Genomic DNA, 24,377 nt, shown 5'->3' with positions numbered 1-24,377 from the left:
TACCATAATGTAAAATGGAAAATGACCATCTAAATGGAGGTTTTTAGCATTGATGTTAAATATCTGGAAGTTGCCGTTATGTAAGTGATCATTTAATCTTTCCATGTATTAAAGTAAGATAGAAGTTGGTTCTAAAGTTTCAATAGTAATATCGTTGATTTGTAAGAAAAACACAATGAGAGTTCACTGCAATATTGATGTATCTTTACAATAGCAACACACAAGTCATGATTATTACTTGACAATGTTGAAATGAAGACAGCTTCTGTGATAACCCAGAAACGTATTAGAAAGTCTTCCTGGAAGAGGCGTGGAATTAGTGTATACCATGCTTCCTAAGTGCTTCCTAGGCTTTGTTTGGTAAGCTGTAAAAGTCACAAATCTCATATCCTTATATCAAAAAACGAGTATTGTTGACAATTTCCCTAAACTGGTCCATGCTGTTGCTGCCTCAGCATCTGTCTGGGCAGCAGGCAGCCTGTGGTTTCTTGAACTCAAAAGCCAGTCCTGTGAGCACCTGCTCTCTATATGACCACCTTCCTTGAGATCAACAGTCTTGCTGAACCACAGGGTCTACTTTACAAGCCCCCCTTCATGACACCCTCACAGTGCCCACCTGATTTGTTGTTTTGGTTTGAATGGTTTAATTCACACTCACCCTAGGGAGCCCAGAGCACCTCACCCAGCGTAACTTCTACAGGCTAAACTGCAAGAACTGGTGTTTTCTCTGGCTGATTCTAGCTTTGACCTCTCTCAGAAATCCCTGCCCGAAATCCTCCCCTACAGAGAGGTCTTAGGTGTGGTGAGTGTGAGGCTTTGAGCTCAGGACTCCTGAACATTGGTTTGGGAGAAGAAACATCAGAAAAAAGTGGGATTTGCTGATGACTCCATTAATGGCCACACTGTAGACCTGCAGAGTGATAACTTTTTGGAGTGGGGACCTGACCACCAGGGATTTGTATTCAGTGAAATGGTTCAGAAAGAATCTTTAGCCAAGTAGTTTCCATCTGGTTTCCCATCAGGATCACATGACCAGTGTCAGGAACTGACCTCACTGATGCCCTCCCAACAGAGTTCTATGTTGGTCCTGTGGGAGCATCACTGTGGTGTCTAGGAAGTGCTCCAGGGCATTCTAAGCAGAGGCCCGGGTTAAGGAAGTGCCTCCTGATCCATCTGTGAGAGCTGAGCCCTGGCTTCGTCCATGGAGAGGCAACAGGGTTGGTTTAGCTGGATTTGGACAGAGAAAGTCAGTCAGCTCACATCACCTGTGAGAGCAGAGTTTTAGGAGCTCTCTATGGGGAGAGAACAATCCAGAAATAAGTTCACAGGCTGGTCTCCAGGTAGGAATTTATTGTTCCCAAATCTCTCCTGAGACAGAGGACAGGAGAGGTCGGTCTTCTCAGCTTTTCAAAGCCCTTCTGTCTGTAGGAGCATTGGTTGCAGGTTAAAGAGCTGTTGTGATGCCCTCAACGGTATTTTCTCAAACCTCAGAAGTGCGTTTGCAGCATAATATCCCTAGAAAAGACAGAGCAGGAGGAAGAAGAGGAGGAAATGGCAACTTCTCAGGTAAATATCCTGTCCTGGGTCTGGGGCTGCATCTGCTTTTCTTCCTGAAGTGCCCAAATGAGAATCTGCAAGCCTTTAGCTTTCTGCTCCTAGTTTTTCTTCCCGGGTATCTCATCACCTTATTTCGTCCCATTTCTTCTTATCATAGTGAAGACCAGCCCGTTAGACTTCCTTGTGTCCCAGAGCCTTTGCTCCATTGTCTGCATCCTCGCTTTCTATGGAACATGATGAATTCTCAACGTGAATCAGCGACTTTCAACTGTTGAAACTATTATTTTTGTGAGAGATCAGCATGGGGAGTCACTCCTATCCTCACTCCCACTGGGATGTGGTTTGGTGTTGGGATTTTAGGGACGTTGCGAAATGCAGTGATGACTTAGCACCTGGGTGCAATATAGATATTTAAAACAGAGTTTGAAAATGCCATTATACAAAGAACCAACTCTCTTCTGTCCATGGGATTTTCCAGGCAAGAATTTTGCAGTGGGATCCCATTTCCTCATCCTGGGGTTTCTCTCCACCCTGAGACTGAAACTACATCTCCAGCATTGGTAGGCAGATTCTTTACCACTGAGCCAGCTGGGAAGCCCAGTGACTCAACTCAGAGGTCCACAGTTTTTCAGGAAATTTTCAGAAATAAAAAGAAAACTAGGAGATGCTGTCCTTTGCATTGCTGAGTCTTACTACTTAAATGCATTATTAGGATACTAAACAGGGGAAGTATATGTGAAATAAAATTTGCATAAAATTGACAGTTTTAAATGTTAGATTGAAGTTATAATTTCATTGTTAATTCCAGAATGCCCAGGCAGTGATTGTGCATCTTTCATGTGATTCATTTACACCGTGACATCTGATGTCCACTGGTTCTAGAGACATCACTCTGACATCATGAGACTATGAAGTTCATACTTCTCTCTCTCTCTTTAAACAAGGTTGTGGAAAAAAGGAAGAATGAATGTGTGGAAATGCTCATAGTTAATGGAGAAACTCCCCATCTTCTTGGTTTCTCTTTGCTTCTGAGAATGAACACTCATTATGTTGATTATAGATAGTGGGTTTTCGGGGTAGGGGAATTGATCACTCAAGCCCAGGTGTGATGTTTCCAGAACACTCCAGGCTCAAATCACAGACACAGTCTTTTTACCACCTCCCTGTACTTCTACCCCATGACTCATGTTCACTGGTTTAAGTGTTTCTGTGAGATTCCCATGCTGTGAATTTGTTTTCTTCCACTTGACTTGAACAAGTGTCTTGGAAAGAAAAATGAGGGATGTGCCTAAACTATCACAATTAACGAAGTAACTTCCTGTCTTCTTACCTTCTTTCTGCTTTGGAAAATGAACACTCATGTGTGTTTAGCAGAGATGCTGGGTTTGGGGAATGGCGGTTTTCATCCCAAGCCCAGGTCTGATCTTTTCCAGTACACTCCATGCTCACATCACAGAGTCTTTTCACAGTTTTGTATTTTCCAAAATGTTTACAAGAATCGTATTAGTCCTAATCTATGCTCAACTGTATTAAAATTTAAAATACAGCTCACTGCAAGTAAAGAATATCGTCCTCTAACATTATGTACATATTACTACATTCAAAATTACCTGAGTTTAGTGACATGAAAATGTCTCTCTTCCCCCTAAATGAGCATATAGCCCCATTTGAGTGTATGTCTGTACTCCGTGGAGATGAGTTTGAGTAGGCTCCGGGAGTTGGTGATGGACCAGGAGGCCTGGCTTCTGGTCATGGGATCGCAAAAGAGGGATACGACTGAGCAACTGAACTGAATTGTGTGTATGAAAATATTAACATGACTTGATCAATTTTTTCTTCTTCTTCTTTTCTTTTTGCTTTGTTTTTCTGAAGAACTTCTGTGGAACGGAATGACTACCCGTTCCAGTATTCCTGTTTGGGAATTTCTTGGACAGAGGAATCTGGCAAGTTAGAGTCCATGGGGTCACTAAGAATGGGACATGACTGAGTGGCTAAAACTTTTCTTGCCTTTAGTATTCTTTCCAGTTACAGAAACTTCTATCAACTTATCTTAGAGTTGTCTCTGTGAATCTGTGTTTTATTAGTTAAAGTCTAAAGTACATAAACTGAAGTAACGTTTAAGCTCTGCTATTTAATGGCTATTTGTTAAAATATGTGCCAAAAAGTACAAGAGCAACATTACTGATTTTTAGTTATTTCTCTTGCACTTTCAAGACTCTGATAAAAGCAATCAGAAAGATACAGAGCATATACTAAATAGTTAAAATGATTCTTTCTGCCAAGGTTGTGGTTACCCAAAGAGTGAAGAGCAGATAAAACCAAGGAGGGTCTTAGAATGCAGAAACTGAAAAACCAAACCCATATTGTCTCATGTCTGGAAATTCTTTTCCAACCAGCACCCAGACCATGACATTTTTCTGGCTTGTTCAGGGACTTGGAGTCTCTTGCCCCCCCTCGCACCCACCCCCCACCCCCCACACCACCACCACCACCCCCCCCCAACGCCCTCACTTCTCCTTTCTCACAGGGACCCTCTTCCAACAGGCAACTTCTCTGGTGGCAACTGAGGAATGCTGGCCAGGGTTACCCTCTGGTGTGTTCCAAACGCTCCACTGCTCACTGCGCCCAAAGTATCTGTGACTTGAGTGGGTGAGGGTCTCTCCTTTGTTTTTTTGCAAGTGAGGACTATGCCAACCAATATTCTGTGGGCACAGATCAGACATGCAAAAGCCATTAGGGCTCCTGCCACAGAAAGACTTCCATGTAAGGATGGGGGTGTACAGAATGGATCAGGCCACAAGGGCATCCACCCGCAGCAAGACAGCTGCCATCCACCATGTCAGGCTGATAGTGGTTAAAGCAAAACAGAGAGCATTCTTCCCAGGCCACTGCCTCCCGGATATATTGTTCGGCGGATTCCTCAGCCTTCTTCCCTGTCACTTTCTCTTCTTTCCCTTTTGGTTTGGATTGATTTACAGAAGCCTGGGTATTGCCTCTGAGCCATCCCAAGAGTGCCTTCCACGTTTCAGGAAATCACCAAATGGTGAGTCACCTGGTTGCTCCCAGGAATCTCTGTCTTTCTCTGCCCGTGTCACCTGGTGGCTAGCTGCTTGGTTCTCAGAGGTCTCCTCTGACTGTTGGATGTGACTGTTGGGCCGCTCGGCCATTCTGTGCCCTCAGTCACACGGAGAGACCACTAGGGGAAAAGGGACGTCTTTCTGTCAGCCAGTGACTCTCAGTACTCGCATTCTATGGTAGATAGGCTATGAGTGGGTTCTGTTACATCCCAGGAGGCTCTCTCATACTCAACCCTTGGCTACATTCTCAGAAACTGGATACTTTTGACCCTCCAAAAGGCCTGGCTCCAAAACAAACAGGGGACCCCCAAAAATGGCCTCTGAATGGCTCACTAGGTTTTGCCAAAAGACAGGAAAGGACTCAGAATTTCCTTATGTTCTGTTGCCTCCCTGTCTCCTGTCCCTCTGTCTGTCTCCAACAGATTTCCTAGATGACCTCTATGTGATCTTTCATATCCACATGATCTCTAGGAAAGGATTCTGAGGTTCCCTTTGGTCCAGGTTTCTTCTATATTCAAAAGCCTGAAGGATCAAAAACTGTCCCAACATTTCTAAAGTATCCCTTTCTAAGGAAGCTTATCTCTCACGTGGAGAGGGAACCAAGCTTCCCCCACGCCTGAACATTCTAAAGAATTCCCTTATGAGTACTTCTGTTTTCTCAGGGCTGCCAAGGACCAAGGTTCCCCTAGTCCTGCAAATTCCCTTAACCCTTCAGATTCTTCTGATGGGACAAAGACCTCACTTTCCACCACAGGGACAGTCCAAAATTTTTATCAGCTGAAATGCCCCTGATATCAAAGTCAGTTTGAGCATAATTTGGTCTATATTTTAGCTATAAAACTAAGACTACAGAAAGGAAAGATAACTTTTTGACACAGGATGGCCCTGATATTCTTTAGACTCTGGAGAAAACTGGTTAAAATGAAAGTTTCTTTCCCTTGGAAACTGCAAAACCGGTTCTTTTTGCATATACATTTTAAAACAACTAGCTTGTTAACAACTAGTTTGGAGAAGGAAATGGCAACCCACTCCAGTACTCTTGCCTGGAGAATCCCAGGGATGGGGGAGCCCGGTGGGCTACCGTCTATGGGGTCGCACCGAGTTGGACACGATGGAAGTGACTTAGCAGCAGCAGCAGCAGCTTGTTAAAAGGCCTGCCTAGGGAAAAGCTTGTAGTTAACCCTTTCCATGTCCTTGAATGTCACTGCCCACTTTGCCTGAGACCTGACTCAGTCTTGGGCAAATCAGAACTTTAAGCCAAACAAAGAAACAAACAAACGGTCAAAGAGATGTTTTAAATCTTGAGCAGGAAACTATGAAATCTCTGTCTGTCTGGATTTATGTATGTCTCAGTGTGCTTTTTTTTATATATATAATTTTGCTGAAGCTCTAATGAGTTCTAATTTAAATGGCCTAAAGGGCTTCCCTGATGGCTCAGAGGTTAAAGCATCTGCCCGCAATGCAGGAGACTTGGGTTCGATCCCTGGGTTGGGAAGATCCCCTGGAGAAGGAAACGGCAACCCACTCCAGTATTCTTGCCTGAAGAATCTCATGGACGGAGGAGCCTGGTGGGCTACAGTTCACGGGGTCACAAAGAGTCGGACATGACTGAGCGACTTTACTCACTTCACCTAAAGGAAGGTAAGTGCTTACAAATCAGACAATTCTAACTCCAAGAAAAATTTATCTAAATGAATTTCAGATTCATGTGAACTGGGAAATATTAAATATCTAGCATTAATGTTTGTTTACTAATCTAATGTAGATATGTCTAAGAGTCATTAAGCACAGTATTTTCATTGTGCCTAGGTTTATTATTACTTACATATTGTTATATTTTTATATCTGTTACAAGTTTCTCAACCAGGAAAGTACCTCTAGGAAAGGGGAAGAAAAAAAAAAAAGAACTTCAAAGAAAATGTAAAACAGACATGATCTTTCAGAGAAACTCTTTTAAGAATAATTATACTTTAGAAATGTCTCTCTAAAACATTCTCTAGATTTTGGTAACCTGACTTTCTAGGGCTGTGCCAAACTAAGTGATGGAAGTTTATTGACTAGCTAGGTCATTTGCAAATAAAATAACATTCTGAAACATTCATTACTGAGAACTAACTTCCTCTTACAGAGAAAGTAGAGATGTTGGACTATTCATGAATAATGCTTGATGCCATCCTGAGATGTTCTCTAGAATATTTTTTTCAGAAATTATCACTGGTATTTATGTTCACCAATCCACAGAATGCTTAACTTCTAGGCTGCTTAAGGAAAGTAGCATGTGTGTTTTCAGTAAAGAAGGTATGAGAAAAGAAATTATATTTTATGAAGAGAAAAGAAAGTAGGTCTGACTTAGAGGTGGCTCTTTCAGCATGGGAGAACAAAGTAATGGGTACAGAAAGTGATAAAGTTTTATGGAAAGTGGACCCCAAGGGAAGAGTTTTGTGCATAAATACATGTTTTCTTGAGATGTTGAGCTGCCTTTGATAATGGATTTTAAGTTTCTTTACCTCTAAAGTGATCTGTTCTAGGTTTACCTTTGAAATCTTCTTTGTTACTTTGGCTAAGTGAATATATTATTTCCCAGTGATCTACATGATTTTATCTGACTGTTATAACCCCCTTTGATATTTGTCCACAAAACTTCCTAAATGACTTGACTTCTAGCTGACTTTGGAATGCTTCAGAGGGCCCTTGAGACATCCCAGGGAGCTATTAAACTACCTGGGTTCATTGGACATGTTAAATTACATGGGAAGTATGGTTGAAGGGGTGATAAATCTTCTCAGATTGTGCTATATGGTTGATGCTACTAATATAGATATCCTAGAATGATGTGGAAGTCATACATAGATCTGATATGCCCTAATAAAATGTGGTCAACTATAATTCTACTTATCCTGTTACAGTGTTAAAGTCACAGCAGTGACCAGGCTACATTGTCAATTGCAGTTCAATCAGATTTAAACATGACTTCTATGGTTTCACTCTGATGCCTTTGTAAGAATACTGCTATTTCAAGATTTATGGAAAGGATTTTTCTGAGGTTAACCGATAAACAAGTTTTGTTTGCTATCTGATGCAAAAAGGCAAAATGGCTATCTGAGGAGGCCTTTACAAATAGCTGTGAAAAGAAGAGAAGCCAAAAGCAAAGGAGAAAAGGAAAGATGTCCCCATTTGAATTCAGAGTTCCAAAGAATAGCACGGAGAGATAAGAAAGCCTGCCTCAGTGATCAATGCAAAGAAATAGAGGAAAACAATAGAATGAGAAAGACAAAAGATCTCTTCAAGAAAATCAGAGATACCAACCAGTCCATTGTAAAGGAGATCAGTCCTGGGTGTTCATTGGAAGGACTGATGCTAAAGCTGACACTCCAATACTTTGGCCACCTCATGCGAAGAGTTGACTCACTGGGAAAGTCTCTGATGCTGGGAGGGATTGGGGGCAGGAGGAGAAGGGGACGACATAGGTTAGATGGCTGGATGGCATCACTGACTCGATGGACATGAGTTTGAGTAAACTCCGGGAGTCGGTGATGGACAGGGAGGTCTGATGGGCTGCAATTCATGGGGTCGCAAAGATTCAGACACGACTGAGCGACTGAACTGAACTGAAGCTGGTACCAGACTGGAATTTAGTCTAGTCTCTATGTTAATAGAACAAAGTTTTCTTAGAATGCAGCTTTCAATAAGAGATTATGAATTTTTTGCCTTTAAGTCATTTATATTCAGTTTTAAAATATTTTGTTACTTTGGTAAAGTAAATAAGCATTACTTAAGATTATGGTACATGTAGACAAAGCTCATTCTTCTTCTACAAACATAACCCCTCATGGTTAGACTTTTGCCATCTTGATGTCCTTAAAACATGGCCATAGTCTGCTCCTAAATCGGGGAATTAAAAATGGGTGAACAGTAGCTGTAAATCAAAGACTCAGGCTGTGGGAAATCTAACATGGCTGCCTGGCTTTTCCCAGCTCCCTGACAAACCTCATTTCTATTTGATGGGTTAAAGCCTTCCCTGGCTACAGGGTTAATGCCCTCATAAAGAAAAAAATGTTTCACTGAGTAGTAAGTTCTGTTCATTGTTAAACTAAGTTTCTAGTTTTGCTAATTAAAGTGTAGTGTTTACTAAGCCTCACTTCTGAGATAGTTCATTCTTATGTTATATTTCTAAAAGATTTAATTAAGTTATGATAGTTCATTCTTATGTTATATTTCTAAAAGATTTAATTAAGTTATTAAAAAGGACACTCTAAGTTTGTTTCTAAAGGTAATCTCAGGAAGCAATCTTCAGATAAAGATTAGATGCTCCATGATATACAACCAGGAGATTAAGACCTGGCTATAGTCATTTAACAAATGAAGTCAGATGACCTGTGGTATACTGAGCTCTACTTAATGAAAGTGCTTGACTTATCATTTTTACTTACGACCTGACTAATAATTGCTAGCCATAGCTAAATTATTTTCTATGTCGCTTACTTCAGAACATTGTTTCTTAGGTTACTAAATGTGTGACTGAGCCTGTGATAAAATGCTGATATGCAGCTCCACATGCTATCAATGATTGTAATAATGTAACTCTAGATATGGGAAGAAGCAACAAGAGGGAATATTTTCCAGGACCTAGATGCTGTAAGACAGGTATGGTCCAGAGGCTTTGCTACTCACAAGGCCTGCTCTAGAAGTAGCACATTGAGTGGCCTATCAATGGAACTTTCCCTAGACCTGGGAATGAGTCTTGCCAGTGCCGTAGGACACAATGGACAAGAAATGCCCCCAAAGCATGGTTAAATATGTGGCTATGAAGGGACCCTGCTGACTGGACTCTGCCAGCTGTCTCTACAAAGATGACATCATGACCACTGCAAGCTCCTGACTTGCAACACCCCCCGAAAGGAGTTCAGAGTAGAGATCAGAAACAAGGAACTCTGTGCTCTGGGAAAAACCCAGAACTGGCCTTCCGAAGGTCAGATGTTTTCATGTAAAGATTTTATGAGCCCAAATTCTTGCTGCTTCTTGTACCTAGAGAAACACATCACGAACCAATGTCTGGTTCTGGTTTTCCTGGCTAGCCCCTAATCTTTGGGCCATGTACCTTTAACTTTCTTGTAAAGTTTGTTTCTTCTAAAATACCACAAATTTCCAAGTGGTCGTGCAAGAATATTCCCTGAACAACACCTAAACAATGCTGAAACAACTCACCTTATCATTCAATGGACTCTCATCTCCCTCCATAAATGGTCCCTGACTGAGTAGGTAAAGGGAACCCAGAGCCCCATGGCACCCCGGCTCAGCCTGAAGAAGCCAGAGCGGTCATTGCTCCATTTTCCCTGAAACTGGATTCCCAAATGTGTGAGAAGGGAAATGGATAAATAGTTAGACATGAGCAGGGTATCAACAAGGGCCAAAGAATTGGCCCTAAAAATAAAGAGAGGGAGGTATGTGATGATGCAGGGACAAAAGACTAGATAAAACCAAGGAGGGTCTTGGAATGCAGGAATGGAAAAACAAGACTCATTAGCATCTTTCCCTCCCCCATGTTGTAACTGTTGATGGATTTCAGGTCCTTCTCAGCATTATAAACGGTCTCCCCTCCTACCCCATAAGGAGAAAGTATTTTTCTTACACATCCCCCACCCAGTATAGGTGCCTCATCCATTCATCAAATGATCTGCAAGACCCCTGTCCCACTCCTTGTACCCTGTCTATGAAAGTGGACTAAGGACCCCTGTTGAACATCCATTCTCCCTTGAGCTGGCCAACTGTTCTAACAACATCCCCCATTCTAATAAACTCTCATTTTGTCTCGTGTCTGGAAATTCTTTTCCAACACGACCCCAGACCACAAGAAAGGTTACTATCCTATTAGACCTGTTAAAATCTGTAAAACAATTAGAATTTCAACTTAAGCATGAATTCTTACCTTACTATTCTATTTTGTTGTGGTTCAAAATCGTCATTCATCGAGCAGAATTTTCAACATTACTAACTCAAATAACCTTGCTAAAAATGTGGCACTTTGGCCAGACATCAGAACTCTTGGATCAGACTACACTTAAAAAAAAAAAAAAAATTCCTGTTTCTTTGATAAACAATTTATCCTATGTCACACGAGTAGAACACTGAAGAATAAATATGCTCATACTGCCCTGATTATTTTATAATTGCTCTTTCAGATGAAACTAGTCTCCCTAATGGCTTGTAGATCAATAACTCATCTTTTTTTCTTCATATTAGAAATTGGGTAGGAAGGAGTACTGTGTAAAAAGTGTATTTTGTAATGCCAGCCAAGCCACTAAATCACGACCAGTTCTCTGAACTTGCCATTTTCATCTTGGGTCACATTGCAAAGTCTTCCCATGGCCACATGGCATCTGTACTTTGTATTTCAGGGACGAATGACGTTCCAGGATGTGGCCATAGACTTCACTCAAGAGGAGTGGGAATGCCTGGACCTCAGTCAGCGGGAATTGTACAGGGACGTGATGTTACAGAACTACGGGAACCTGGCCTCCTTGGGTAAGGATAACTGCCTTCCAGAATCCCTTATCTACCCACTGGGTTTTAGTTCCGTCATGTCAAGAATGTCTTCTGAAATTTTCTGCTTCGCACAGTTTCAGATCTCTGCTTTCTAGGGGAAAATGGGTATTTGTGAGTTTAGAAAGAAAGGCTTCATGATGATTCGTTATACTGGTGACGTTTTTCTTCCTTGATGTACTCTGCCTCCTTCCTTCTAGGTTCGTGGTAATTGTGTAAGTTCTGTGGTATTAAATAGTTGTACCCTCTCTTAATTTCACATTGACATCACTTACTTTGCCTTAGTATACTTGACCAGAATCTCAGGATCTGATTGTGAGGTGTGTGTTAGTCTTGTATAGCTGCTTGGAATATAGTATTTAAGGAAATCGTTTTCTAGAACAAAATGCGTTGTCGTTTCACCTGAATACATATTGGATTCGATACTGATGGATCTCTAACAACACAAATATTCCTTTCTCTGATAAATAGGGCTTGTGTCTACGCTGGACCTGGTCGCCTTTCTGGAGCAATTGAAGGATCCCAGGAATATGAGGAGAAAGGAGACAACAGCCATTTGCCCAGGTAGGTATGAATAGATGGAGATGATGACTCAGATGAGAGGTCCGAGGAGCAGCGAGGAACTCATCCTTCATCACATAGTGTTGGGAGATTTGCTTCAATGGAAATGGTTTTCAAAAACCTGGGTTTGTGTCTACTACTGTGATAGAAATGTATCACCTGCCCCATTCTCTCTCTGAAATCATTCATGAATTTATCTCCAGTGATTACTTTTCTCCATCACAGATCAGATCAGATCAGTCGCTCAGTCGTGTCCGACTCTTTGCAAACCCATGAATCGCAGCACGCCAGGCATCCCTGTCCATCACCAACTCCCGGAGTTCACTCAGACTCATGTCCATCGCATCAGTGATGCCATCCAGCCATCTCATCCTCTGTCGTCTCCTTCTCTTGCCCCCAATCCCTCCCAGCATCAGAGTCTTTTCCAATGAGTCAACTCTTCCAATGAGGTGGCCAAAGTACTGGAGTTTCAGCTTTAGCATCATTCCTTCCAAAGAAATCCCAGGGCTGATCTCCTTCAGAAAGGACTGGTTGGATCTCCTTGCAGTCCAAGGGACTCTAAAGAGTCTTCTCCAACACCACAGTTCAAAAGCGTCAATTCTTCGGCGCTCAGCCTTCTTCACAGTCCAACTCTCACATCCATACGTGACCACAGGAAAAACCATAGCCTTGACTAGACGAACCTTTATTGGCAAAGTAATGTCTCTGTTTTTGAATATTGCCGGGGTCCAGCTCGGGTGGATCCAGCGAATTCGAAGCGGGGACAGCGTCAGCGAGGATCAGGAAAGAATTGCTTAAGTAAACGTTAATTAAGGATATAAAGAGTGGTTAAATAAGGATAGCTCAGTGAAGAAATTCAGTGGAGAAAAGAGGCTGAAATAAGGATAGCTCAGTGAGGAAATTCAGTGGAGAAAAGAGGCTGAATAATTCAGCCAGAAGGTGAGAGAAAGTATGACATGGGGAGACCAGGTTTCGGTGAACAAGGCCCACACTTTATTTTTCAAAGTAGTTTTTATACCTTAAGTTATGCATAGAGGATAATGGGGGAAGGGGTAGAGTCATGCAGTAAGCCAGGCTTTCTTCCTGCAAACTTATCATATGCAAAAGTTTAGGTGATTTGCATCATCTTCTGGCCCAGAGGCCTGTTAACATTTTAGAAACTTATTTTTCTCTAAAGGTGATTATTCTAAAGTCAGGCGCCACCCTCCAAAAGCATTAAAGTTGCATTGCTATAGGACAAAGGTGTGGTGGGCTATAACAAGAAAAAGAATTAACTCAAGGATCCAAGATTACAAACATTAAAGCTACTACTTACACCAATTATATTAATCAATACACTGCCAGGGACACAGCAGGTAAGGGATATGGAAACTTAGCAGCAAACATTGGCGCAACAAGTGAAAAACCCTTCACCAATACAATTTCTAATCAATCTTTTAACTGCTCAAAGGAATCTGAATGCAGACAGTTTAGAACATCTCATGCCTCTCACAGTTGGAAGGCTCTGAACAATCACATGTGGCCGGAAAAACCTATTCAGGCAGGCTAGAGGACTTCCAAGGAGTTTGTAGGTTGAAACACTGTCACACCCAGGAATTATTAACTGGAGCTGTAAGCTAACTCTTTTTTCAGAGAGAGGTAGTGGGGGACAGACCCCCGAAAAGTCAGAGGTGTAGGTGAGAGCACAAAGCAGAAAGTAGGCAGACTCTGGTTTTGGGGGATAGATGTTCGAGAATTTCCAGGGGGACTCCTGAGGCTTGATCCCACCTTTGCGTATGCCAAGCCTCCTTCCCCATGACCTTTTCCAGGGGAGGAGCTCCTGCTCCCGGCAGAATATGCTATCTAGGTTGGTCATAACTTTCTTTCCGAGGAGTAAGCATCTTTTAATTTCCTGGCTGCAGTCACCATCTGCAGTGATTTTGGAGCCCCAAAAAATAAAGTCTGAGACTTGTTTCCACTGTTTCTCCATCTATTTCCCATGAAGTGATGGGACCGGATGCCATGATCCTCGTTTTCTGAATGTTGAGCTTTAAGCCAACTTTTTCACTCTCCTCTTCCACCTTCATCAAGAGGCTTTTTAGTTCCTCTTCACTTTCTGCCAGGAGGGTGGTGTCATCTGCATATCTGAGGTTATTGATACTTCTCCCAGCAATCTTGATTCCAGCTTGTGTTTCATCCAGTCGAGCGTTTCTCATGATGTACTCTGCATATAAGTTAAATAAACAGGGTGACAACATACAGCCTTGACGGACTCCTTTTCCTATTTGGAACCAGTCTGTTGTTCCATGTGCAGTTCCAACTGTTGCTTCCTGACCTACATACAGATTTCTCAAGAGGCAGATCAGGTGGTCTGGTATTCCCATCTCTTTCATAATTTTCCACAGTTCATTGTGATCCACACAGTCAAAGGCTTTGGCATAGTCAATAAAGCAGAAATAGATGTTTTTCTGGAACTCTCTTGCTTTTTCCATGATCCAGCAGATGTTGGCAGTTTGATCTCTGGTTCCTCTGCCTTTCTAAAACCAGCTTGAACATCAAGAAGTTCACGGTTAACGTATTGCTGAAGCCTGTCTTGGAGAATTTTGAGCATTACTTTACTAGCGTGTGAGATGAGTGCAATTGTGCGGTAGTTTTAGCATTCTTTGGCATTGCCTTTCCTTGGGATGGGAATGAAAATGGACCTTTTCCAGTCCTGTGGCCACTGCTGAGTTTTCCAAATGTGCTGGCATATTGAGTGCAGCACTTTCACAGCATCATCTTTCAGGATTTGAAATAGCTCAACTGGAATTCCATCACCTCCACTAGCTTTGTTCGTAGTGATGCTTTCTAAGGCCCCTTGAGTCCACATTCCAGGATGTCTAGCTCTAGGTCAGTGATCACACCATCGTGATTATCTAGGTCATGAAGATCTTTTTTGTACAGTTTTTCTGTGTATTTTTGCCATCTCTTCTTAATATCTTCTGCTTCTGTTAGATCCATACCATTTCTGTCCTTTATCGAGCCCATCTTTGCATGAAATGTTCCTTTGGTATCTCTGATTTTCTTGAAGAGATCTCGAGTCTTTGCCATTCTGTTGTTTTCCTCTATTTCTTTGCATTGATCGCTGAAGAAGGCTTTCTTATCTCTTCTTGCTATTCTTTGGAACTCTGCGTTCAGATGTTCATATCTTTCCTTTTCTCCTTCACTTTTCGCTTCTCTTCTTTTCACAGCTATTTGTAAAGCCTCCCCAGACAGCCATTTTGCTTTTTTCATTTCTTTTCCATGGCGATGGTCTTGATCCCTGACTCCTGTACAATGTCACGAACCTCATTCCATAGCTCATCAGGCACTCTATCTATCAGATCTAGGCCCTTAAATCTATTTCTCACTTCCACTGTATAAGCATAAGGGATTTGATTTAGGTCATACCTGAATGGTCTAGTGGTTTTCCCTACTTGCTTCAATTTAAGTCTGAATTTGGCAATAAGGAGTTCATGGTCTGAGCCACAGTCAGCTCCTGGTCTTGTTTTTGCTGACTATATAGAGCTTCTCCATCTTTGGCTGCAAAGAATATAATTAATCTGATTTCGGTGTTGACCATCTGGTGATGTCCATGTGCAGAGTCTTCTCTTGTGTTGTTGGAAGAGAGTTTTTGTTATGACCAGTGCATTTTCTTGGCAAAACTCTATTAGTCTTTGCCCTGCTTCATTCCGTATTCCAAGGCCAAATTTGCCTGTTACTTCAGGTGTTTCTTGACTTCCTACTTTTGCATTCCAGTCCCCTATAATGAAAAGGACATCTTTTTGGGGTGTTAGTTCTAAAAAGTCTTGTAGGTCTTCATAGAACCGTTCAACTTCAGCTTCTTCAGCATTACTGGTTGGGGCATAGACGGATTACTGTGATATTGAATGGTTTGCCTTGGAAACGAACAGAGATCATTCTGTCGTTTTTGAGATTGAATCCAAGTACTGCATTTCGGACTCTTTTGTTGACCATGATGGCCATTCCATTTCTTCTGAGGGATTTGTGCCCACAGTAGTAGATATAATGGTCATCTGAGTTAAATTCACCCATTCCAGTCTATTTCAGTTCGCTGATTCCTAGAATGTCAACATTCACTCTTGCCATCTCTTGTTTGACCACTTCCAATTTGCCTTGATTCATGGACCTTACATTCCAGGTTCATATGCAATATTGCTCTTTACAGTATCGGACCTTGCTTCTATCACCAGTCACATCCACAGCTGGGTATTCTTTTTGCTTTGGCTCCATCCCTTAATTCTTTCTGGAGTTATTTCTCCATTAATCTCCATTCTCCATCACAGTGTGAACTAAAAGTCTCCTCGTGCCTTGTGACAAACTTCATTCATTCGTTGCTCTTCCATTTCTGAGGGCTCTAGGAAAACTCTGCCCATTTCTGAGTAGCTGTGTGACAGTCCTTTTAATGTTTCCTTCTACCTCTAGACAGAAATGTGTGAGTGAAGTGGTAGACAAACTGCCAAACATCTAGGATTATTAGGGATGGGTTTTTGTTCTCTGATTTATAATTTCCTATCCACTGGGAGCGACACATAGGACCTTCTAAATAAATTTCAAATTCAAGTAAGTTTTCATTGCAGAAAGCAAAACCTGGTGAAAATGAAACAATGCACATCTCAGGTTGACTTGAAAGTTTCTCTTTACCTTATATGATCTCATACTAAATATCTTTAGTGTATTTGCCCCAATTCTAACATGCTAAAATACTTATTATATTCTATTACCTCATAGAATTTTAAAATAAATGGACATAAAATCTTAGCACATTTTCCACTATATTATTAATGGTTGATTTAAACTATGACAATTTTTAGATTATATAAAGAAATCTTTATTAAAAGTTCTAATTGGAATATAGCTGTTTTCCAATTTTGTACTCCTATACAGCAAAGAGAATTAATTACAAATATCAGTTGGTTCAGTTCAGTTGCTCAGTCAAGTTTGAGTCTGCGATCCATGGTCTCCAGCAAGCCAGGCTTCCCTGTCCATCACCAAGTCCCAGAGCCTGCTCAAACTCATGTCCATCGAGTCAGTGATGCCATGCAATCATCTCACCCTCTGTCGTCTGCTTCTCCTCTCATCTTCAATCTTTCCCAGCATAAGGGTCTTTCTCAGTGCATCAGTTCTTTGCATCAAGTGGCCAAAGTATCGGAGCTTTACCTTCACCATGTCCTTCCAATGAATATTGAGGACTGATTTCCTTTAGGATGGAGTGGTGTGATCTTCTTGCAGTCCAGGGGACTCTCAAAAGTCGTCTCCAACACCACAGCTCAAAAGCATCAATTCTTCGGCATTCAGCTTTTTCATGGTCTAACTCTCACATCCATATATGACTACTGGAAAAACCATAGCTTTGACTAGATGGACCTTTATCAGCAAAGTAATGTCTCTGCTTTTTAATATGCTGCCTAGGTTGGTCATAGCTTTTCTTCCAAGAAGCAAGTGTCTTTTACTTACATGGCTGTAGTCACCATCTGCAGTGATTTTCGAAGTCCAAAACCAAGTCTCTCACTGTTTCCACTGTTTCTCCCCTTGTTTGCCATGAAATGACTGACCGGTGCCATGATCTTCGTTTTTTGAATGTTGAGTTTCAACCAGCTTTTTCAGCCTCTTCTTTCAGTTTCATCAAGAGACTCCTCAGTTCCTCTTTGGTTTCGGCTGTAAGGTGGTGGTGGTGTCATCTGTGTATCTGAGATTATGGATGTTTCTCCCTGAAATCTTGATTCCAATTTGTGCTTCATCCAACCCGGTATGTCGCGTGAAGTACTGTGCATATAAGTTAAATAAGCAGGGTGACAAATGATGTGCTCCTCTCCCAACTTGGAATCAGTCCGTTGTCACAGTCAACACTGTCAACAGTTCTCACTGTTGCTTCTTGACATGCATACAGATTTCTCAGCAGACAGGTAAGGTAGTCTGGTGTTCCCATCTCTTTAAGAATTTTCCACAGTTTCTTGTGATTCACAAATCAAAGGCTGTGGTGTAGTGAATAAAGCAGATGTAGTTGTTTTTCCAGAGCTCTCTAGCTTTTTCTATGATCCAAGGGATGTTGGCAATTTGATCTCTGATTCCTCTGCCATTTCTAAATCCAGCTTGAACATCTGGAAGCTGTCGGTTCACGTACTGATAAAACGTCGCTTGGAGAATTTTGAGCCTTTGCTATTGTTTGAAATGAGGGAAATTGTGTAGTAGTTTGAGCGTTCTTTGGCACTGCCTTTCTTTGTGATTGGAATGAAAACTGACCTTTTCCCATCCTGAGGCCACTGCTGAGTTTTCCAAATTTGCCAGCCTATCGAGTTGCAGAACTTTAGCATTATCATCTTTTAGGACTTGAAATAGCTCAGCTGGAGTTCCATCAGCTTTGTTGGTCGTCATGCCTTCTAAGGCTGACTTGACTTTTGATGCCGGGATATCTGTTACTAGGTGAGTGATCACACCATCGTGGTTATCTTGGTCCTTAAGATCTTTTTTGTATACTTATTCCATGTATTCTTTCCAACTTCTCTTAATATCTTCTACTTCTTTTAGGTCCATCCCGTTTCTGTCCTTTATTGTTCCCATCTTTGCATGAAATATTCCCAGTACCTCTAATTTTCATAAGGCGATCTCTAGTGTTTACCATCCTATTGATTTCCTTCCCATTTAGGTCTCCACAGAGCAATGAGTAGAATTCCCTCTTTCAATCATAGTTTTAAAGTCTCTCTTCTTATTTAATTTCTTAAAACTAGTACTATATTAAGTTTATCTTATTTCTATTCAGCTTCCTTGGACACTGTCTTATGTGTCCTCAGTTTCTGACTAGTTCTCTGTCACTATCATTTATGATTTTTAGATCGAAAGACCGAATAGAACATTCTCAGAAACATGTGTGGCAAGAAGTACATTAAAGAATTACTAGGCACCTAGGATTTGTGAAAGTGTTTGGTGTCTCCACTTAAGATGACTAAAAGCAAGAAGTAATCATCAGATTGCCTATCACCTCTTAACTCAGTGGTCCTTGGAGGTTTTTATCTTGTTTCTTCCCCTATAACCTATTTCTTTTCCATCTCATTTTGTCCAGCGTTCTGTTTGTGGTCTCTGTTGTGAAGGGTGCAGAAACCTAGTTAATCTTCCTTTTGGTATCTGCACCTTGGTGGGTGAGGTTGGTCCAGGGGTTTGTACCCTTTTCCTCCCTTGATCTGTGCTTTGATTGCTGTTAACTGTGACCAGAACCTGCTGGGGATATTCAGGGCTGTTTCCCCCTTGTTCTGTGGTTGTTACTGCCCTGTCTCTGGTGGTGCCTGCTCCCTGCGTGGGGTAATAGAGCCCCCAGATCTGAGTCTTCGCTGTGAATCTGATCTGTGGTGCCAGGCAGGTGGGATTGGAGCACACCCACTGGGAGAGAAGTCACTGAGTATTACTCCTCTAGGAGTGTTCACCTCAGGGTGTGCTCTGGTGTCCCCTCTCATGCGTTCTGCAGGCTCTCGTGATATGGAGTGTTGGCACTGCACTTAGACCACCTTAACCATGGGCATGATGGCACATGGCCCTGGTGGCTCTCAGATGTTTTTTTGCAAGGTCACCAGCACAGATTCAGTGAAGTCAGGTCCTGGGATTGCCTTGGGTGTGCAGCTGAATCCGCTGTGGTGCTACGGGGCACCTCTGGCTCTGTCCTGGCCCAGCCCCCTTGTGTAGAAGCCCACAAAGTCTACAGCTGCTAAAGCTACACCTGCCATGACTGGGAGAGCCCTGGTTGTTGATTCAGATGCTCTGTAGGGGCTGAGGTTACAAGGCCGGTTGTGGGTGTAAGCCCATGGCTTGTGTTGCTCCAAGGAGAGGTTTCAGGTTTCTTCTTTATCCCTGGGTTTCACCTGTGCTTTCAGCTCCATCTGTGCGTGTGGCCAACTCACAAGTGTCTTCTCCTGAAGCTGCCCCCGAGCACAGGATTCTGCTGATTGTGGAGGAGATGGATGGGGGAGGCCGTGTATGGGGGCTCAAAAGTCCTACGTGGGTGGAGTTCTTCATAGTCCTTGGAGAGCAGAAGCCGGCACAAGGGACAAGGGATGCGTGGGCTTCTTGTTTGGGCGTCACTCACCAATGGCATTCTGCTCTATGGTGGTTCAGGCTTCACCACAAGCATCTTGTTTGCAGAGCTCCTCCGTCATGGCCATCCCTTCAGGATGTTTCCTCATAGCCAACAGTAGTCCTCTGCCTCGGTCCGCTCTACAAACCCCACATTTCAGCACCCAGCCCTTGACTGCATTGCTGGACATGCCTCTAAGGCTGGGTGGGCAGGGCTGGGGTCAGCACCCTGTGTGCAGGTCTCACTCTGTCCTGCTGCCGCATGCTGGTTGCCATGTTTTCTTTGCACAGAGAATGAGGCTTGCCTTCTGTCCAAACTGAGCTCCCCCAGTGAGAGTCTTCCCCGGATATGGAGACATCTCCTCACTTTCATCTCCCGGGAGGGTTACAGGCCCCAACCCACTTCCTCTCCTCTTCCTTTTCCTTCTTCTTACTTTTGTCCTACCTGGCTCAGCAGGAATCTTTCTTGTCCTTTCAGATATCCAAGGGCCTCTGCTACTGTTCAGCTGGGCTCCGAGAGAATTGTTCCATTTCTCATTCATTTGTGGAGAGAGAGATGCACTCCGGATCTGCCAAAGCCTCTGGCATCTTGATCCTTCGGTCTCTATTTTATTTTTAAACTAGCTAATGGTCATCAATTTTCTTTAAATCTTTAAAGATATTCACTGAGAATAGCAGGGAAAATTACTTGTTATTGGTATCTTTCAGCTATGTCTCCACAAGACACCCAGGATTTGATGCCAAAGAATCCAGCGTTAGAGGATGTATTCCCAAAAGCAATCCTAGGAATATATCAAATATTTCACCTCAGAAACTTAAATTTAATGAAAGACTAGGAATATACAAGGGTATATGAAAGACAGAGAGGATGTTTTTATGGAAATAAAGAAATGGAGACAGTTACACATAATGCTAACATTACTGCCAAAAGCAATGAGCAACGTGAGTTAAATTGGGAAAAACACCAACTTCAATCTTCAATATCTGCCGAGAAGTGTAAGAGTTTAAGAAAAGATTTCCATCCTTTTTTGAAACCTACATATTCTCTGAAGGGACATGTGGAAAATATGGAAGGTAATTTAGTCTCTACTGCAAATCCTCATTCAGACAATTGTGAACGTGGGCTTCGACTAAACATACATTCAAGGATGTCTGAACATGTAAAATTTAACAATGAGTGGGAAAATTCACTATCTAATCAATTTGAGAGATCCGTGAGCAGAGAGTCATTTTTCTTCCCCTGACAGATATTTTCTCTCCATTCCATGATATATAATGTTGATAATAATGGAGGAGACATAATCCAGCCATCATTGTTCAATAAATATTGTGATATGGTCAATACACAATAACTTTCCATATGTAATAAAATGAGTCAGACCTTAAGTAACAGCTCCAGCTCCAATAATTGCAAGAGTATTAATGGTGGACTGAGAAGGTATTCAGGCAATGAAAATGAGTATAGGGTTGAAGGAGACTCAAACCTTTTGAAACATCAGGGTTCCGAATCATCAAACAAGGGTTCTAAAAGTAATAAATGTAGAAATACCTTTGATCAAATGTCAGGTTTTTCTGTATATAAGAGTACTTGTACTGAAGAGAGGACTTGTACTGAATATGGGAAGGTTTCTAATCAGTCTTCAGAACTTATTCAACAGCAGAATCCACAGAAAGAAAACAAGTGTAAGATATGTGGGAAAGTATTTAGTAACTCATGCCATCTAAGTAGACGTAAGAAAATTCATTCAGGAAGGAAACCTTTCAAATGTACAGAATGTACCAAGGCATTTAACCATAGCTCACTTCTTACTAAACATCAGAGAATTGACGCTGGAGAGAAACCTTATAAATGTACAGAATGTGGCAAAGCCTTTAATCACAACTCAAATCTTATTCAACATTGGCGAATTCATACGGGAGAGAAGCCTTACAAATGTACAGAATGTAGCAAAGCCTTTATCTGCTACTCACAGCTAACCTATCATCAGTGAATTCATACTGGAGAGAAGCCTTATAAATGTACAGAATGTAACAAAGCTTTTATCCGTGGCTCACATCTTATTGAACATCAGCAAATTCATACTGGAGAGAGACCTTATAAATGTAAAGAATGTGGCAAAACCTTTAATCGGAATTCAATTCTTACTACACATTTGCGAGTTCATACTGGAGAGAAACCTTATAAATGTAAAGAATGTAACAAAGCCTTTCATCGTCCCTCACTTCTTACTTGACATCAGCTAATTCATTCTGGGGAGAGACGTTATAAATGTAAAGAATGTAATAAAGCCTTTATTCAGTGCTCACATCTTACTCAACATCAGCGAATTCATACTGGAGAGAGACCTTATAAATGTACAGAATGTGACAAAGCCTTTGGTCATTGTAGTAATCTCACTAAACATCTGAGAACACACACTTGAGAGAAGCCCTAGTAATGGAACAAGTGATAGAAGAGGTTTGCCCTAAACATGCATCAGAAAACACAAGTGTTTATATAAGAAACCAATGGAAATGATGTAACAAATATATAGAAAGGTATTTAATCTAAAGTTAAATCGAAGTAAAGATGCGTGCTCCTGCTGCTAAGTTGCTACAGTCGTGTCTGACTCTGTGTGACCCCATAGACAGCAGCCCACCAGACTCCCCCGTCCCTGGGATTCTCCAGGCAAGAACACTGCAGTGGGTTGCCATTTCCTTCGCAATGCATGAAAGTGAAAAGTGAAGTAGCTCAGTCGTGTCCGACTCTTTTCGACCCCAAGGATGGCAGCCCAGCAGGCTCCTCCATCCATGGGATTTTCCAGGCAAGAGTACTGGAGTGGGGTGCCATCGCCTTCTCCAAAATATGCGTACTAGAAGGCATTTCATCAATTTTGTTTTCAGAAGTTTCTCTGAAGGAGAATGACTGCAGGGAGCACTCCATAGTTAAAACTGATGGAAAATGGATATTTTAGCATGAATCGTGAGATGAAGGTTGATGGTTAGAACATTACAGTTCTTAGCAATGTATATATGCTTGTTAATAATGATGTGATGTGAGGTTATTTGGAGTGAATGTAATTCACCACTCAAATAATCCACGTTATGCTTTCTTACTAGTGTGTTTGCAAACATAGGTTTTTGATGACTTATTAAAGATTAGCCTTTTTATATTGTGTTGCAACCATTTCTGTCTAATCTCCATTAGAAGACTGAGGATAGCATAAATGAAAATGGACAATGAGCATTTAAATAGAGGTGTTTATCGTTGACGTGAAATATCTGGAGGTTGCCATGAAGTAAGTGATCATTTAATCTTTCCGTGTGTTAAAGTAAGACAGAAGTTCGTTGTAATGTTTCAATAGTAATATCCTTCCTTTGTAAGAAGAACACAATGACAGTTCACTGCAATATTGATGTATCTTTATAATATCAACACAAGTCATGATTATTACTTGACAGTGTTGAAATCAAGACAGCAATAACCTAGAAAAGTAATAAACCCTTCCTGGAAAAGGCATGGAATTGGTGCATATCATGCTTGATAAGTGCTTCCTAGTCTTTGTTTGGTAAGGCATGGAAATCAGAAATCTCACATCATTATATCAAAAAATGAATATCTTTCTCCATTCTTTTGATCTGTATTTAATCATGGATCATACCGCGGATTGTAAAAGGTTTTATTTCAACTATGTGTGAAATTTAATACATGGTTATTCATAAAAGTGAATGGCTTTTATTGTTTCAGTTGTTGTAATGAATGGAATGTTAACTCACCACCAACAGCAACCTCGCCCACCTTATTTAAGGTTGTAGTGAAGAGACCGCAATTAACTGTTCGGTAACACACACAAGGATGGCATATGGGGAAATTAGTTTACTCACTGGATTTAAACTTCTCATAACTTCATGTACATTCCATCATTTCTAGGTTGTATCTCGTCTTTCATTTTGTAACTACTTAGACACTGGGATGATTCTAGTAAGAAAGATGATACAGAGTATTGTTGACAGTTTCCCTAAACTGCTCCATGATGTTGCTGCCTCAGCATCTGTCTGGGGATCAGGCAGCCTGCAGGTCCTTGAGCTCACACCAGCCAGTCTTGTGAGCACATGCACTAGATGAACCCCTTCCTTGAGACCAGCAGTCTTGCTGGACCTCAGGGTCTATCCACAGACCCCCGTTCAATCACACTGAGAGAGTCAATTTCTAGGCAGGTTGATAAGTCCAGGGGTCCCCAAGGAGAGAGGGGTCTGGAATTCTCAAGGAGGAAGAAAGGACAAATGTAGTTTTATCCTGCTTGAGGACACCCTCTGGAGAAACACTTTCTGGCTAATTTTGTTGTCTTAAAATGTAAATTATGGGAGTGGGTCTAGTGAGGTCTTTACAACCTCCAGACAGTCTTTCGATTCACTGGAATAACTAAATAAAAGTATGTAACTCCTTTGCTAACACTAGCGAGGGGGCACTCTTTCTGCCCCCTTCTGAAGTCTATGTCAGAAGCTTTCTCTATCTCTTTTATACTTTAATAAAACTTTATTACACAAAAGCTCTGAGCGATCAAGCCTCATCTCTGGCCCCAG

General features: G+C 41.7%; 2 protein-coding genes and 1 pseudogene across 2 annotated transcripts in view; all 3 read left to right on the top strand.

Annotated features, from left to right (window-relative positions):
• Positions 1–24,377, top strand: part of LOC133230991 (KRAB domain-containing protein 5-like) — a 141,034-nt gene that overhangs the window by 80,654 nt on the left and 36,003 nt on the right. The gene's annotated exons all lie outside the window — the stretch shown is intronic.
• LOC133231006 (KRAB domain-containing protein 5-like) lies at positions 10,534–15,270 on the top strand. Its single transcript, XM_061389162.1, has 2 exons — positions 10,534–11,156; positions 11,646–15,270. Exons 1-2 carry the CDS (start codon positions 10,997–10,999, stop codon positions 11,750–11,752), a joined length of 267 nt encoding a protein of 88 aa, XP_061245146.1. The 5' UTR covers positions 10,534–10,996; the 3' UTR covers positions 11,753–15,270.
• Positions 15,620–23,313, top strand: LOC133231002 (zinc finger protein 501-like; annotated as a pseudogene).

The sequence above is a fragment of the Bos javanicus genome, chromosome 18, assembly GCF_032452875.1.
Source record: "Bos javanicus breed banteng chromosome 18, ARS-OSU_banteng_1.0, whole genome shotgun sequence".
NCBI classification, from domain to species: Eukaryota; Metazoa; Chordata; class Mammalia; order Artiodactyla; family Bovidae; genus Bos; species Bos javanicus.
The sequence above is the reverse complement of the archived record's forward strand: the minus strand, read 5'-3'. Positions and strand labels throughout refer to the sequence as shown.